This window comes from Canis lupus, chromosome 28 (assembly GCF_003254725.2).
Source record: "Canis lupus dingo isolate Sandy chromosome 28, ASM325472v2, whole genome shotgun sequence".
NCBI lineage: Eukaryota > Metazoa > Chordata > Mammalia > Carnivora > Canidae > Canis > Canis lupus.
The window spans coordinates 12,923,370-12,941,162 of NC_064270.1; the positions used below are offsets into that span (position 1 = coordinate 12,923,370).

At 41.1% G+C, this 17,793-nt stretch overlaps 1 protein-coding gene across 3 annotated transcripts in view; it reads right to left on the minus strand.

Annotated features, from left to right (window-relative positions):
- The window catches only part of LOC112672186 (dynamin-binding protein), a 210,683-nt gene that overhangs the window by 51,982 nt on the left and 140,908 nt on the right, over nucleotides 1-17,793 (minus strand). The window contains exon 4 of one of the 3 annotated variants that reach the window (XM_025466878.3): nucleotides 6,788-8,800. The exons of the other annotated variants lie outside the window; for them this stretch is intronic. Coding sequence (XP_025322663.2) covers nucleotides 6,788-8,800 — 2,013 coding nt within the window. The remainder of the gene's footprint in view (nucleotides 1-6,787; nucleotides 8,801-17,793) is intronic. 3 annotated transcript variants of the gene reach the window in all.

Consider the following 17,793-nt stretch of genomic DNA (forward strand, 5'->3'; position numbering starts at 1 on the left):
TCCAGAACACTGCCTGAAATATGGCAGGAGCTCAATAGTTCTTGAATAAATGACTGCCATAGAGTTTTTTGTCTTTGGGGTCTTGCTACATTTGCTAAAGTGAAGGGTAGGAGATGGGGCACTCAGGCAGTGGGATGGTGGCAGGAGTGCTCACTGGTTAGAAGTTCCAAGCTAGAGGGAGACAGGTCTTTTTACAGGGTCCAGCAAAGCCTCAGTGAAATCTGACACCGATACTTAAAATCCCTGGATCTATTCCAGCCTCTCAAGCCCTCTGCCCGGAGCTAAGGGTGAAAAAATGTTCACAAAGTCATACTACAAAGTTAAGATTAGTGATTCACAAGTTAATTCTAAGTTAACCATTTCAAGCTACATTTCTTGACATGTGTTGAAACACCTATCCTAAAAGGAAAAGCTAGTTTCCATCCTGAATTAACATAGATTATTAATGCCTTCTGACTCTGGTTGCCGTTTTATACCAAAATCCATTACAAGTACTGAGCTCATTTTTACTGAGCCAACACCCTGAACCAGATGTCACAAGGATACTTTCTTTTTTCTTATGTACTGAAGAACCAGAAAGAAAGATTATTATTTCTTTCACATAAACTTTTATGTCTTGAAAGACCACAAAATGTTTTGGCTATTTAACTCTATTATTTTTTACTAGTTTGAGAATGAATTTTTAATACCCAAGGCATTCCAAGGAATCTTCAAAATAACAAATTGCTTCCATAACTTTCAAATTTTAAAACATCTGTCTAGAGTATTATATATCATTTCAGTATAAAGATGTTATTGGTTCCATATCAGTAATTTTCCAACTTGTTAATTGAATGGCTCTCTGTAGTGGGCCTCAGATCTCACTCAATATCTTGCCAAAAATGTTCTGTTCCTAAAAAGCACATTCTGATTTGATTTGTAACAGTCTTTTAAAATTATCCTGAGAATCTCTGGTCAATATTCCTTCTGACATTACCTTAAAGGAAAGAAAAGCTGAGGAGCAAGGTTCCTGATGTGGAAGAGGCTGACTCTACACTTTACCATCCACTGCACTGATTCAGAACTGTGGGGTCCTAGGCCACACCGGAATAACTACAGCTATGATTCACAGACAGCAAGACACAGTGTGGTTAAATACAGAGGTCAGTATCACTCTGACCTCCACTAGAGTTTCAGAGATACACAAATATGAATGATACTGTGACTGTGTCATTTTTATTAATCAATGGATAGTCAGTGCCTGCCTCGTGGTATGTGCCCAAGAAATATTTACTGAGTAAAGAAATGAATGTACTTGTCATTCTGAGGCATGTGAGCCTCTCCTAGAGACAGAACAGAACTATCAAATGCTAAAGTAAAATTCTCTCAGGGCTACAGGGTATAGTCCTAGGGGTTCTAAAAAGTGACACATACTGTTAATACACACACACACACAATGGAATAGAATGAAATCTTATCATTTGCAACAACGTGGATGGAGCTAGAGGGCATTATGCTAAGTGAAGTAAGTCAGAGAAAGACAAATACCATATGATTTCATTCACATGTGGAATTTACGAAACAAAACAGATGAACATATGGGAAAGGGGAAAAAGAGAGAGAGGGAAGCAAACCCTAAGAGACTCTTAACTACAGAAAACAAAGTGAGAGTTGATGAAAGGAGGTGGGTGGGTGATGGGCTGAATGGGTGATGGGGATTAAGGAGCTCACTTGTGATGAGCACTGTTTGTAGGTCAGCGATAAACCACTAAATTCTATATCTGAAACCAATTTTACTATATATGTTAACTAACCTGAGTTTAAATAAAATATAAATAAATGAATGAATGTAGCATATACCAGGTAATCTGAAAGTCTGTGGATTAACCTTAAATGTTTCCACTGCTCCAGAAGTCAACCTCTTTATCAGATTTGAAGGTACTGTGTTTAGACATGGACCTTAACTTATTAACCAGCAGCTTATTTGACTAGAAGCTCTTTGAGGGAGGGGAGCACACCTGCGTTTTGTTTTTTGTTTTTTGTTTTTTTCTCACACCTGTGTTTTACTCTGTCCTTAGCACAGCGTCTGGCACAAAGCAAAAGCTCAACAAACATTTGCTGGGTGAATGAGTGGCTGAACTGAATACCATCCTGCAGCCTGCAAGATGGCATTTCATTGCCCAGTATGCTATGATCAGAGACGTCTCGGCATTTCATTGCCCAGTATGCTATGATCAGAGACGTCTCCTACTATCCTACCCTGACTCTATGTGCTAATTTCAAATTTAAAACCCCAATTCTCAGGGCCAAATACTGGCTTATCTAAAATTATTGGGCCTTTGTTATTTCTACTAATTGAAGCATCGGACTCCCTGTGTGGAGCCTGTTTCTCCCTCTGTCTATGTCTCTGCCTCTCTCTGTGTGTCTCTCATGAATAAATAAACATAATCTTTAAAAAAAAAAAGTCAGAGAAAATATTTTAAAAATCTTAAAACTATCAATACACTGAGAAGTTGGTAGTGCACTGGCCAAAACCAAAGGAAAACTGGAATCCAGACAGGTAAAAAACCACAGAAATGGTACTGCCCTAAGACATTTTGCCAGTCCCCCAAAACAGAACTTATGTTTCAATGATCCTTTGGGGAGAAGTGGTCAAAAACTCAAAGCCCAGACCGTATCCGAGGTGAGAAGTCTAAAAAGAGACCTTTTAGAGAAGTCTAAAAAGATTCTTTTTAAAGAATCTTAAAAAGCTAAGATTCCAAAGGACTCCTGAGAGTGAGTCATAAATAGACCAGCCCTCTTACAAAATTACAGTTGGGGTTCCAATATCCTGGTTGTCCACAGAATTTTAAGCCTTGAAATTAGTCTCAGGTAACTGAACTGAGACTGAGTAGTGCTTCCATGTGGGAATTCCTTCTCAGCATTTCTTAGGAAATTTATATGCCTTTCTGGATCCTAAGAAAAATCAGTCAAGAAATGTGGAAAACAAGAGAAAATACTATAATTCTCCTGTGAGAATAAAGCCTGGTAATAAATGTAGACACATTACTGGTTTAAAGGTATTCACCGACGTCAAGTCAAAGCAAGAACAGGAAATACTGACACAGAGTAAAAGGTTAAGGTTGACCAGGATAAGAGTACACTGGAGAGAAGTGATCAGGATCTAATCAGTTAGTTTTGCTTGTAGCTGTTGCTATGCTGTGAGTGTGTTTATAAGTGTTTGTGTTCGTGGCCCTGTGTGCTGCTAACAGTGAGTCACTCTGGCAAATAAAATAAATATTAATGAGCTTATTTGTACAGAACATTTTATACAAATCTTCTGAAGTGCTGCTCAAGAAATACCCAAGTTTTAGAAATAAAATAAGTCCTTAAATTGGCAATTCTGACAAATGATTCTGTGTAGTGTTAAATCTTGCACATAGTGGTGAATAATGTTCCATTATTTGAATACTACCCAAAAGTGTTTGCCCAGTGTTCTCCAGGGTTTAATATTTGCTATAGATTATAATTCTTTAAAAATATTGTAACAGAAGATTATAGAGAAAATATGATTAATATTGAATCATTATGTCATACATTACATAAGTTTCAGGTGCACATCAATTATACCTCGATAAAACATTTTTAAGATGTGAATACTGTCAAAAATTTATTATCTAAATTTTGAATTAGCAAAAACAATATTGATTTCAATGGCGGGGTCAAAATCAGAACAAGAACACAAAATATTTTCATTGTTAAAAAAGAAAATGAGCTTACATGAAGCTACGTGCACCTTAATGGCCCCATCTAAAGATACTTTTAGATATATTCTTATTTCAACCAACATCAATCCAAGATGGAAACTTCTCCTATGCCTAGACTATTAGCAAAACAAAGATTAGTACTATCAGGGCAGCTAAAGTTTGGGTATTTAAAATCTTGTTTTAAGAGTAATTTTTCGGGCAGCCCGGGTAGCTCAGCGGTTTAGCACTGCCTTCCGCCCAGGGCGTGATCCTGGAGTCCGGGGATCAAGTCCCATGTTGGGTTTCCTGCATGGAGCCTGCTTCTCCCTCTGCCTGTGTCTCTGCCTCAACCTCCTCTCTCTCTGTGTCTCATGAATAAATAAATAAAATCTTTAAAAAAAAAAAAGAATAATTTTTCAATACTAATTATTTGTGATATTATTTTAAAGGTTTGAAATTATTTTTATTTAGCTTTTATTTTATGTTAATGGTCCCTTCTAAAATTTTCAAGTGTCTACTGTCATGTTTATTTTGGATTTTGACAAATATTCTATAATTATGTAGGATGTTAAGGTAAGGGGAAGCTGAGTGAAGGATATATGAGAACTTTAATTTTTTGCAACTTTTCTATAATAAATAAGTTATATTATAAATATATATCTAAATATATAATAAGTAGAAATGTTTTAAAGATTTATTTATTTTAGAGAGAGAGAGAGAGAGAGCACAAGTGGAGAGGCAGAGAGAATCTCAAGCAGACTCCACACTGAGCGAGGAACCTAATACAGGGCTCGAACTCATTACCCCAAGATCAAGAGTCACATGCCTTACCAACTGTAAGCCAGCCAGACACCTCTAAAAAGCATCATTATTGAGAAATTCCCACTACCTAGAATTTGAAACACTTTAGTTCTGCCACCTATATATCTCATACAAGAATAGTTTACCAGTATATCTCAAATATTACAAGTACGGAAATCAATGAAAGATCCTGGAACTTGCTATGGCTTTGGGGATGTAGCACTGAGCTGAGATCCCCTTAGAATTCCTTTTCAGACACACTGAAATCATCAAGTATCTGGCAATCCCCCAGGACTTCAGGTACTCATATTAAATGATCATTTTTTTTAATGCCACCTACCTTTCTTTCTCTCTTTTTTTAAGATTTTATTTATCTATTCATGAGAAGCAGAGACAGAGGCAGAAGAACAAGCAGGCTCGCTGCAGGGAGCCCGATGCGGGACTTGATTCCAGGAACCCAAGATCACGCTCCAGGTGGAAGGCAGATGCTCAACCCCTGAGTCAACCAGGCGTCCCTATCCTTTTCTTTCTTTCCTTCCTTCTTTCTTTTTCTTTCTTTCTTTCTTTCTTTCTTTCTTTCTTTCTTTCTTTCTTTCTTTCTTTCTTTCTTTCTTTCTCTTTCTTTCTTTCTTTCTCTCTTTCTCTTTTCTTTTCTTTCTTTCTTTCTATTTATTTTTAAAGATTTTATTTATTTATTCATGAGAGAGACACACAGAGAGAGAGAGGCAGAGACACAGGCAGAGAGAGAAGCAGGCTCCATGCAGGGAGCCCGACATGGGACTCGATCCCGGGTCTCCAGGATCAGGCCCTGGGTTGAAGGTGGTGTTAAACGGCTGAGCCACCCAGGCTGCCCCCCTATTCCTTTTCTTAAGTAAAATCTATCCCTAACATGGGGCTCAAGCTCACCACCCCAAGACCAAGAGTTGCATGCTCTACCAACTGAGCTGAGCTGGCCAGGCACCCCTACATGTTCACCTTTTGAGGACCTGCCCCAGCGCTCCTCCTCATGCTTCACCTGGAGGGTAATTGCTGCTGCCCCCACCTCCCTATCCCCGCCCCCAATCAGCACAGTGACCTGAGGGCTCAGTGGCCTAGCTCTTCCCCAACTCATCACACCAAATTTGCTCCAGGACCCCCTCCTACTGCCCCACCTCTGAGTCTGCCACAGGTCTCCCTCAGACCTGTGCTCCCTTGTAGAGCAGTCCTCTCCTGAGCATATTCAGATAGAAGTCTCCTCTCTGTAGTACCATCTGCTTTCCATCTTCCAGAAAATGACTCAATTTCTGGCCTTCCCATAATATTCTTTCTCCTCGGAACTTATTTTCTCAGTCACGTTCAGCAGTCTGAAGTAGAGGGAAGGGAGTCCGTGTACCTGGCCCACCATTCTCCCGCCTTTATCCATTAGTATCCTGTAGGCCCTATGTCCACAGATTAGTCTGTAGTGTTTTCTGCCCTGATGACACATGGGCTCAGAGCTCTCTGGCATACCTGCCCTAAAGTGACACGGCCATGTCGTCCTTGGGCCCTAGACTGCTGATGTTGCCTTGCTTTCTGCCTCTTCCTCCTCTAGAAATCATTTCTCATGTGAATCTGGTGAACGTGAATGGAGTCCCCTGAGGCTGGTGAGTCACCCCTCAGGTAAGGGACAGAAAATTTTTGAACACACAAGATGGAAAGCAGAAAACTATAGTAAAAACAGGAGCTCCCAGCTCCCTTGGTAAGCTACTCACTCTCTACAAATCTTATCTTCCTCATTTATCAAGCAGCTGTATGCATTATCCCAAGACATTTAGGGTGGCTGTGGATTATTTGTGCAAGCAAATGGTAACAAGTCCATATTATGAACAAGTTAATAATTGTTAACTCTTACAGTTACTATTGAAACCTAATCCTTAAACCACAAAGTTATAAGATGGAGTTTTTTCATGAATCTTAGCCTAGAAGTCTTTAATCCTTATTAGAGCCTGGTTAAAGAAGGTCATTATATTCAGGACCTCCCACATATAGGACTGCTACGGAGGCCTTAGCACCACAGGAGGTATAAATGTCAGAGGTCTCAGCTGCTCCATCTGAGCAGCAAGTGAAGTCAGGAGGCTACAGTTGTAAGATATATCAAAACAGAGCAGTCGAATTGGGAGACAGAGTAAGAAATTAGGTAATGAAAAAGCAACTCATTCTTTGTCAATCAAAGATGGTAACATCTCCCTGAAAAACATGGGGAGGCTGTTATGTGGACTTGTGGATGTCAAGGAATGTGTACCTCGTACTTCGTCGTCACTTACCTCTGAGTTGCTGGAGTTCCATATTCAAACTTTCAATGTTGCTCTCATAGAACTCAAGATCCTCAGGGGTCTCAGCCCTTAGAGATTCATCCTGCTTCTCCTCCAGTGTTAAGTTTGGCTCTTCTGGAGCTGGGCTACACATATCCAAGTCTTGTTCCATTTCCTGAATCCTCACCAATACGAGTGGACACTGGGAAGTCTGGTCCAAAGTCTGGTCCAGGTTCTCAGGGCCCTCCTTCTCTGGGGACTCACAGCTCTCATGGGTGAAGAGCCCGGGGGTCAAGAGCCCGGGGGTGACTGCAGTCACCCTGTGCTGTGCCGAGGGAGGCAGGGGAGCTGGGCGAGAGGGTCGCATTGCCAAGGGTGGTTCCGGCTTCAGGTTCTGGTCAAGAAGCACATGGGGGGAGGTGGATGCTGGAGTACTGGGACGCGGTGGTGGGGGCCTGAGGGCTCTTCTCCTCTCAGGCAGCTCCTGTGGGGTGATTGACTTTGAGGAACCTCGGACAATGTCCTTCTCAGAGTTAAAGTTCATGATTGAAAAGTGGCGCAAGATTGCCTCTGGTTCTGCACCGGGTCCTGACAGGCTCTTTTCAAACTCTACCAACTGTTGTGTCAACTTAGAATCCAGGTCAGTGTGGCCTCCTCCCTGCCCCAGTGCTATCAAGTCTGCTGTAAACGCCCTGTCTTGTAGACCGGCCTTCACTTCTGATCTCTCTGATGCAGAACAAAAGCTGGAGGCATTTTCTTTGGGTGTGTGGTACTTTTTAGCACCTCTAACCATGCTCTGGAGCTGAGAGCTCAGCAGGCTAGGTCTGACCACCCTAGGGGCCAAAGGACAAGAGCTACCGTGAGGAGATGGCACGGGCTTCTGAAAGGTTTTTGGTGGAGAGTACATTCCTCTGGGAGGCCGGCTGGAGTAGTCTTTCGCTTTGGCTTCTAAGGGAAGAGGGTCAGAGTACTGCTCTGTGCTTAGGTGGCCCCTTCCTGTTGTAGAATAATACTGGTTTTGCTGCCATCTGGGACGAAAAGGTACCTGAGATTGGGAGGAAACCCCGTTGATTGTCTCTGAAGGATCCTCTGCAGGAGAGTGTCTGGCAAGAGGCTGTTCATGGCCCCAGCCTGGGCTTCTTGGGGGCCCCCGTGAGGTGCCCTCATCCTGATGAGAGCTTTTGTGTACTTCACACTCAGAAGTCAGATGCTCCAGGGGAGAAGCAGATGTTTCAGAAATGACACAGTTGGACTTCTCTGCTTTATATTCAGGAGATTTGTGCCTTCCCTCCACCACTAAGGGGTTCTCTCGACAATCTAAGGAAGTGTCAGGGATTTCAGTAGGGCTGCTTTCCTTTGGCAGGTCCATGGTCTCCTCTGCTCTTGTTTTAGAAAACAGCTTCACAAATCGGTAAGGAAAGATGCCTGTCCTGCCCTTCAGTGATCCTTCTAGCCAGCCATCTTCCAGTGTCCCCAGAATTCGGATTTTATCACCTACCTCAAAATCCAACTCATTCGGCTCCAGGGCCTGGAATCTGTAGAGGGCAATTCCATAGGTCCCCGGCTGCTCCTCATCCTCCTCTGGCCCCCTCTCCTCTTCTCCTGTAGGGGTCTCTTCTTCACCATTAATAATGCAGTCATTGTGATTTCCAGAACTTACCAACTCATCCACAGTTCTAAGGGGCCCCAAAAGCTCTACAAACCCTTCTGGAAAAATGCCTCTTCGGCCCTCTAATTCCCCTTCAAACCAGCCTGGTTCAGGAACTCCAATGATGGTAATCACATCCCCTTCTCTGAAGTCCAGCTCCTCATCCAACTGGGCTGAAAGCCCCATCAGTGCCCGGGCTTGTCCCATTGAGTATTCTGGAATTTGGAGCAGGGCGCTCTGGGAGTGCCACCGCCGGCTCTGCGAGGAGAGGCAGAGCTCCCGCACACATGAGGATGGGAAGAAGCCGCGGGCACCCCAGCAGCTTCGGCCCTGCAGCCAGCTGGCAGTGGGAGCATCATCAAGAATCACCAGATCACCTGAAGAAAGAGAAGCAAAGATAATGACCTAAGTCATCTCCCGAGAAGAACATTACTGTAACTAAGAAAACAACTCATCATTTTTTTTTTAATTTTTATTTATTTATGATAGTCACACAGAGAGAGAGAGAGAGAGAGGCAGAGACATAGGCAGAGGGAGAAGCAGGCTCCATGCACTGGAGCCTGACGTGGGATTTGATCCTGAGTCTCCAGGATCGCGCCCTGGGCCAAAGGCAGGCGCTAAACCGCTGCGCCACCCAGGGATCCCAAAACAACTCATCATTTTAAACATCTATCAGATTCAGGAAAATGTACCTCTGGAGTTTTAAGGGCATAATACTTATCCTTTCAGAGAGTCTGGAAAGTCAAAACTATCATATTTTCTTCATACATTTTACATATACTTCAGTTAAAACAACAATATATCATAGCAGATTGAATATAAATACAAATATGAGAATCTAGCTCTCTTCTATTAAACCAAATTTGCAAAAATGTAAACCAATGATACTCTTCTCACTATATTTTGTTAGAAAACTGATTGTTTTTCATTAAAAATATGCTATTTATGTTAGTATATAATAGGTTTTAGGGGTGCCTGGGTGGCTCAGTGGCTGAGCATCTGCTTTTAGCTCAGGGCATGGTCCTGGGTTCCTGCGATGGAGTCCCGCATCAGGCTCCCTGTGGGGAGCTTCCTTCTCCCTCTGCCTATGTCTCTGCCTCTCTCTCTCTCTGTGTCTCTCATGAATAAATACACTCTTAAAAAATAGGTTTTAAAAAATGAATTGATAAATGTTTTAAAAATTTCTGTTTTAATAGCTCACATTGCAAATATCAACAGACCCACATAAGCAAGAGCTCTTTAGTGCCTCAATAACTTTTAAGAGTATAAAAGGCTCCTAGGACCAAGAAGTTTGAAAAATGCCACTATAAACAATGTTCTTACAGTCTATGCCATTGGATTAGTTTATAAATGATAAAGAATATACACGTGTCCACTAAAATCCTTTGTACAGATGCATCGGCTCTCTCATACTAACTGCTATCAGTAGCAAATATGAAACAATGAAAGAAATCTTCAGGAATGGTTTCTTTGATGGCAGTACAGGGTGTGGGCAACAAGCTCTTCATTTACTTCTTCCAGAAGCCGTTTTGAACTATCCTTACCCTGACGATACATCATAATGAAATCCTAAAAGCATGTTCTGGCAATCAGTACTTTTGTTTTTGAAAATAGTTCCAATGTCGATGTTTCAGGTTAACTTCACAAAAATGTAAGTTGACCAGTTAGTATCTATATTACTGTTGAATGAAGTAAGGTAAAGGAAGGATAGGGCACAGTGATTCTGGAAGAAAATGAAGTTAAAACTCAGTTTTAGAGGATTCCCTCCAACTTAAGGAACTACTCTATAGTTCTGTAATAAATTGTTTTATAACAAACGCTTAATTATCTGATGATGGATTGTTCATTTTGTGAATTATCAGTTTTAACCTTTTTTAAACTTCCTCAACACCTAGTCAACTTCACTTTCATCAGCAGAGGTGATCAAGGAATGGAATCAGCCCAAGGAAAATAAGACCAGGACAGCAGAGCACCTAATAAAGCCATGTAAGTCCTTTTATAGTCAAGCATATTTTGAAATTGGATTATCGTTTAGGGTATTAACTTGCATGCTCTTGATGTATAAACAAATCAAGTCTGTCCTATCTTCCCACCAAGTGAATCACATATTACTTAATGGCAGGTACCACTTATCTCGTGTATTTCCTGACTTGGATACAATGCCTTTCACATAGCAAGTGTTCCATGTCCATTTGATAACGACAATGATTCTCTAACTCCAAGTCCCAAATAAATTAATCATATCTTCCCTCCAAAACTGGCTCCAGGCTGCTAGCTTCCTCTTTCCCTTTAATATTTTCTTATATGCCTTAAAAAAAAAGATTTTATCTATTTGAGAATGAGCAAGGGAGAGAGAGAGAGCACACACGAGCACAAGCAGGGCAGAGAGGGGTGCAGAGGGAGAGGGAGAAGAAGAACCCCTTGCTGAGCAGGAAGCCCAAATTGGGGCTCATCCCAGGACTCAAAGATCATGATTTGTGCCCAAGGCAGACACTTAACTGACTGAGCCACCCGTTTCCTCTCCCTTTAATATCTTCTTGCAGAAATTGTTTCCACTCATTACTTGCTCTTGCTACCACGTAGTCCAACAATCATCATCTCACTCTCTTTTCTTTTCTTTTTTTAAAGATTTTATTTACTTATTCACGAGAGACACAGAGAGAGGCAGAGACACAGGCAGAGGGAGAAGCAGGATCCCTGTGGGGAGCCTGATGCAGAACTTGATCCCAGGACCCCGGGATCATGCCCTGAGCCAAAGGTAGATGCTCAACCACTGAGCCACCCAGGTGCCCCATCATCTCACTCTCTTACCTTGTCCCAGACTTTGTCTCTTCCAGTCTCTTCCAAATGATTTATGCCAAACTAAGCTGATCAATGTACCAAGCTTATCACATCCCTCTCCTGCTCAAACTTGTCCCACAAGGCATGAAAGCTTCTTCCTACTCTTATAGGATTCTTCTCTAAAAATCCTATTCTTATTATCTGAAATATATGTTTGCTCCAGACACTCTCTAAAGAGATTTAGTTAGTTTAGTAACTAAGTATCAGTCTAACCTGGGTATGTTTTTTTTTAATGTTTTTACCTCAGTGCAACCTGGCATCCACTACCTCTCACCCCCACCCCAGCCAGCCAATATTTCACCTATGAGACCCTATTCCACACAAGGGCATTTTCATTAGCTCCTACATAAGCCCGTCCATCTGAAACCCTAGCATACCTCTCCAAGACACCTTGGAAATCCACATTCATCTTGGTCATCTGTAGCCTACTAAAGAAATGATCGTTTACGTCATTAATTTTGGCACTTGTATTTTTATATACTATACAGCACATAATGTAAGCTTTTGCACTTGGTGGAAGGCAACCAATATGTTCTCACTGATTTGATATGTTTTGCTTAGATATTCTTGAAAAATAGGGTCTTGATTCTCTGTTTCTATATTCCTTTAATTTATGACTCAATAGCGATTGGTTAGAGCTTGGAGTCCTGAGAATTATACAAGTGATTTTTCAACCCACTAACTCTAAGTCTATTCCATCAGAACCAGAGACAGAACTCATTGGAGACACAATAGGCACGATAGGCCTTTTGGTGAAGAAGAAGAATAAAAGGTGGCCACAAGTTCCACTTCACTGGCTTTTAAATGAACTGGCTTTCCTAAAGCTATAGGGTTATAATATTTTCCTTGCTTTGCCAGATCTCCAGAAAACCATCATACTAGGGCTTGCTTTTCCTATTTTCAGCTGGGCGATTGTTTTGATAAGCTTTATTACCTGGCAGACTGTTGGCTACTTCTATATAAAAACGTGAATTAAAAAAAAAATCAGTTTAGATCCTGAAAAGCACCTGAGAGAGAATTTTGCTTAACACTTTTATTTTGTCGCTGAGTACCGAGGGTTTTTTTTTGGTTTTTTTTGTTTGTTTGTTTTTAAGATTTATTTATTTATTCAGAGAGAGAGGAGAGAGGCAGAGACACAGGCAGAGGGAGAAGCAGGCTCCATTCAGGAAGCCTGACGCGGAACTCGATCCCAGGTCTCCAGGATCACGCCCTAGGCTGCAGGCGGCGCTAAATCGCTGCGCCACCGGGGTTGCCCTAGCACTGAGGTTTTTGCACAAATCTCTCATTTTTATCAGAAAGAGTCATGCAGCTATTCCTTTGGCATCCTAGATTCCTGAGGGATGGAGGCTACGTAGTGGTCATTTCCAGACTTCTGAAACAACAATATGAGGAACTGTTGGAAGAGAGTGCCCAGACTTTGAAAATAGAAAAATAGGAAGTGTGGTGACCCTTAGGGCCAACCTGAGGCTTTCACTCATGCAGTTAATCCCAGCCACAGGCTGCTTGGTTGGATTTTTTTACTCAAACAAGAAATGCATTAGGAGGGATGCCTGGGTGGCTCAGTGATTGGGCGTCAGTCTGCCTTTGGCTCAAGGCGTGATTGCATGATCCTGTGGCCCTGGATTGAGCCCCGCATCAGGCTCCTTGCGTGGATCCTGCTTCTCCCTCTGCCTGCGTCTCTGCCTTTCTCTCTCAGTCTCTCATGAATAAATAAATAAAATATTTTTTAAAATGCATTAGGAATAAGATGGTAAGGGACGCCTGGGTGGGGCTCAGCAGTTGAGTGTCTGCCTTTGGCTCAGGGCATGATCCTGGAGTTCTGGGATGGAGTCCCACATCCAGCTCCCTGTAGGGAGCCTGCTTCTCCCTCTGCCTATGTCTCTGCCTCTCTCTGTGTGTCTCTCATGAATAAATAAATAAAATCTTAAAAAAAAAAAGGAATAAGATGGTAAGAACAAATGCAAGTCTTCCTAGAATCTGAATACAAATAGTCTGACTCTGTAGTATTAGGTGCCTCCCACCCTAATCATAATACCCAGGATACTATGTGCTTTATGGAGACTGACCACACATGTTACTTAGATTTCCATATAAGCCATTACAGAACCTACCCTCCTATGTCACACACATGGCATCACAGACTTAGGGCACGGGTGCTATATCATTTATCAGGTTATTTATAAATCAAGTCTTTAAAAAGTTAAAAATAGAACTACCCTATGATCCAATAATCGCACTACTGGGGTACTTACCCCCTATACAAAAACACTAATTCAAAGGGATATATTCACACCTGTGTTTATTGCAGCATTATTTACAATAGTCAAATTATGGAAGCAGCCTCCATATCCATTGATAGATGAATGGATGAAGATATAATACACACAATGGAATATTATTCAGATTCAGGCCATAAAAAAGAAAGAAATCTTGCCATTTGCAATGACATGGATAGAGCTATGGAGGGCACAATGCTAAGTGAAATAAGGCAGTCAGAAAAAATTACCATGTGATCTCACCCATATGTGAAATTTAAGAAATAAAACAAATGAGGGGCACCTGGGTGGCTCCGGTCGTGACCTTTAAAAAAGAGAGAAACACACCAAGAAACAGACTCTTAAATACAGAGAACAAACTGATGGTCATCAGAGGGGAGGGCGGTGGGGGGATGGGTGAAATAGGTGATGGGGATGAGGAGCACATTTATCATGATGAGCACTGAGTAATGTACAGAATCGCTGATTCACCATATTGTACACCTGAAACTAATATAACACTGTATGTTAACTATATTGGAATTAAATTTAAAACTTAATTTAAAAATAACAATAAATTTATGAATTTATTTCTAATTGGTCTATTTTGAGGGTGGGAGGTGGCCTGGAAACAAGGTTACAGGCATTCTGTGTTATATGAGGCAATGATTAATGGTATTTCATCACTCCCACTAGCTTTTATCTCCTCTTTCTCTGTATTTTCCTTGTCATACTTTCATTTTTGTTTTTTTGTTTTTTCCTCCTGTTTATTTTTAAGACATTCAGTGGCGCTGGACAACTGCACTGATCCTTCTAAGAGGAAACCTTGTTTTTCTCTCTTTAAAAAGTTTTTCTATTTGAGTAGAATTAACACACAATGTTAAATTAGTTTCACGTGTACAGCATAGTGACTTCTCTACATGCTATGCTATGCTCACTACAAGCATACCTACCGTCTGTCACCATATGTGGTTATCACAGTACCACTGACCATATTCCTCATGCTGTGCCTCTTATCCCTGTGACTTCTTCATTCTATAGCTGGAAGCCTGTACCTCCCACTTCCTTCATGCAATTTGCCCATCCCTCTACCACTCCACCACTCTGGCAACCACCACTTTGTTCTCTGTATTAAGAGGCTTGATTCTGCTTTTTTGTTTTGTTTATTCATTTGCTTCTTTGGATTCCACATATGAGTGAATTCATTTGGTATTTGTCTTTCTCAGTCTGACTTATTTTACTTAGCATAATACTCTCTAGATCTATCCATGTTGCCACAAATGGCACAATCTCATTCTTTCTTATGGCCACATAATATCCCATTGTATATATTTACCACGTGTTCCTTATCCATTTATCTGTCAACAGACACTTAGGTTGCTTCCATATCTTGGCTATTGTAAACAATGCTGCAATAAACATATAGGTGCACATATCTTTTCAAGTTAGTGGTTTTTTAAAAAAGATTTTATTTACTTATTTATTTGAGAGATAGAGAGCACACGCTCACATGTGCACATTGAGGAAAGGGGAAGGGAGAGGGAGAGAGAGAATCCCAAGCAGATTCCACAAAGAGCACGGATCCCCATGTGGGGCTTGATCACAGGATCCTACAACCCTGATAGCACAACCTGACCTGAAACTAAGAGCTGGAAGCTTAGGTGACTGAGCCACCCAGGCAGCTCAGTGTTTTTGCTTTCTTTAGGTAAATTATTGGAATTATTGCATCATGGGGTGTTTCTATGTTTGTTTTTTCATTTTGAGAGAAAGAGAGCATATGCATGTGTGCATACAAGTGCAAGTGGGGAAGAGAGGTGGGGGGTGGTGGCAGGCAGAGGGAGAGGATGCATGACCCTGAGATCATGACCTGAGCTGCAACCAAGAGTCTGATGCTTGGCCAGCTGAGCCGCCCAGGTGCCCCTAGTTTTTAACTTTTTGAGGAAGCTCTACACTGTTTTCCACAGTGGCTGATGGGAATTTACATTCCCATCAACAGTATCCAAGAGTTCCTTTTCTTCCCACATCCTCATCAACACTTGTTATTTCTTGTCTTTTTGATTTCAGCTATTCTGACAGGTATAAGGTATTATCTCATTGTGGTTTTGATTGTGTTTCCCCGATGATTAGTAATGTTGAGCCTCTTTTCATATATCTTTTGGTACATCAAAATAAAAAACTTTTGTACAGTGAAGGAAACCATCAACGAAATAAAAAGGCAAGCTACTGGATGGGAGAAGATATGATGAGGTTAATATCCAAAATACATAAAGAACTTAACACAACACCAAAAAAAAGAACAATCCGATTAAAACATGGGCAGAGGGTCTGAATAGGTATTTTTCCAAAGAAGATATACAAAGATAGCCTTGTTTCTTAGTTTAAATATAACTCAAACGACAGAAAACAGTTCAAAACAATTGGAGAGCTTTGTGGAAAGGAGAAAGAGTGACACCTGCTGGAAGAACTACTGGTGATTCCAATTCCAGATATAATCTCCCTGGAAAAATGTCCATATACGCAAACCTTCATGTAATTATCAGGAAACAAGCCCCCCAAAGCCTATCTATGAAGCCCAAGAATCCTAGGTTAAGAATAATAAAGATAGCTCATCTTAAATGCGTGCCTACCTTGTGCCAGAAGCTTTATATATATAACCTCATGCAGCCTTCACAACTACCTGAGTTAGATATTAGTATCCCACTGAGGCTGAGAGAATGCAAGTAACTAACCTAAAGTCACAGCGATGGAATTGTGGAGTTGTATTTACATCTAGAGTTCTTATCTCCTAATTTAAATTGCCTGCTCTCAATATATCTAAACCCATATATTTTTTTCTAAGATTTTTTTTATTTATTTGACAGAGAGAGAGAGCACAAGCTGTGGGAATAGCAGAAAGAGAGGGAGCATCAGGCTCTCCACTGAGCAGGAAGCCCAGAGAAGAGCTCAATCCCAGGACTCTGGGATCATGATCTGAGCCTAAGGAAGATGCCCAACCGACTGAGCCACCCACGCGCCCCACATATATTTCTTTAATAATATAATTTTCAATTAAAATGTCATCTTTTCTATTAACCCCAATGATATTTCTGAAAGGTAAGTCGATAACAATTAACTAAAGGCAGCATGGTTCAATAAAACAAGTCTCAAACCTCATCCCACATGCTCTTAAGGTTTTCAAATCCCCTCCTGACATATATTAAATCACCAAAAATATTATTTACACAGAATAGGAGAGCTTCATTGCTACACTGAAGGTACTAATTTAAAGAAACAGGAAACAGGATTAATAGTACTAGAAAGCAGGGATCGAGGAACATATGCTACTCATGAGCTGAGATACTGATCTAATGGAAAAAATTTTCAGTCTAAGAAGTAGAAGGGCCATTCCAAGCACCAGACTTGAAAATTGAAAAGCCTAGACTCAAGTCTTCCAAATTATGTGTGGTATAAAACAATACTTTCATTTCGTACTGATTTTGTTTCCAACTAGTAAAACTATTATCTGTTAATGTGGACTGTCACAAACAGAAAACTAGGGAAGTTAGTATCATTTCTTTGTCTCATGCTAAACTTCCCAGAAAGAAACAAATTGTAGAGGTACATCTAACTTTCCCATTCTCAAAGGCTTATTTGTTCAAATCAGAAGACATGGAGATAAAAGAAAGGTAAAAACAGAAGGAAAGAGAGCTGAACAGTCAGTGCTCTTATTGGCAGGAGAGCATCAGGGAAGAGATGATAAAACCACTGACAGTTAGCCTATCTCTTTCTAGTTGCTTCCTATGTATTGCCCCTGCTGCATCCTCTTCCTTCCTTCCCATCCTACTCAAGATAACATCTACAGATTCCAGGACCCAGCCTTAGTTTGAGTCAGTCTTGGTTCAGGAAGCTCATGGCTGAAAGGTCCATGCCTAGGGTCTTCCTGAGAAATCACTTTGGTGGCCCTGAGATTCCTGAGGTGGATTTTAACTCCAAACAAGTTCAGAACAACCCATGAGACCAGTCCTCCCAGAGAAGGCATTCAGCAGAAAATCTTTCTTTTTAGTATCTAAAACTAGATGACACAAGATATGATTATGAAGCAAAACAGCTAATTCTAGAAGCCACATCCTCAAGTTCCCCAAATGTTATAGACCTTGCATATTCCTATAGAGTATTTTCTTATGCCCACTATTTGCTCCAGGAGCCAGGTATAGGAAAGGACAAATCTATGCCACCCATATCCTCTGCATAGCTCTGATCGAAGCCACTGTACTCTGGACTTTTCTCCTTATTCC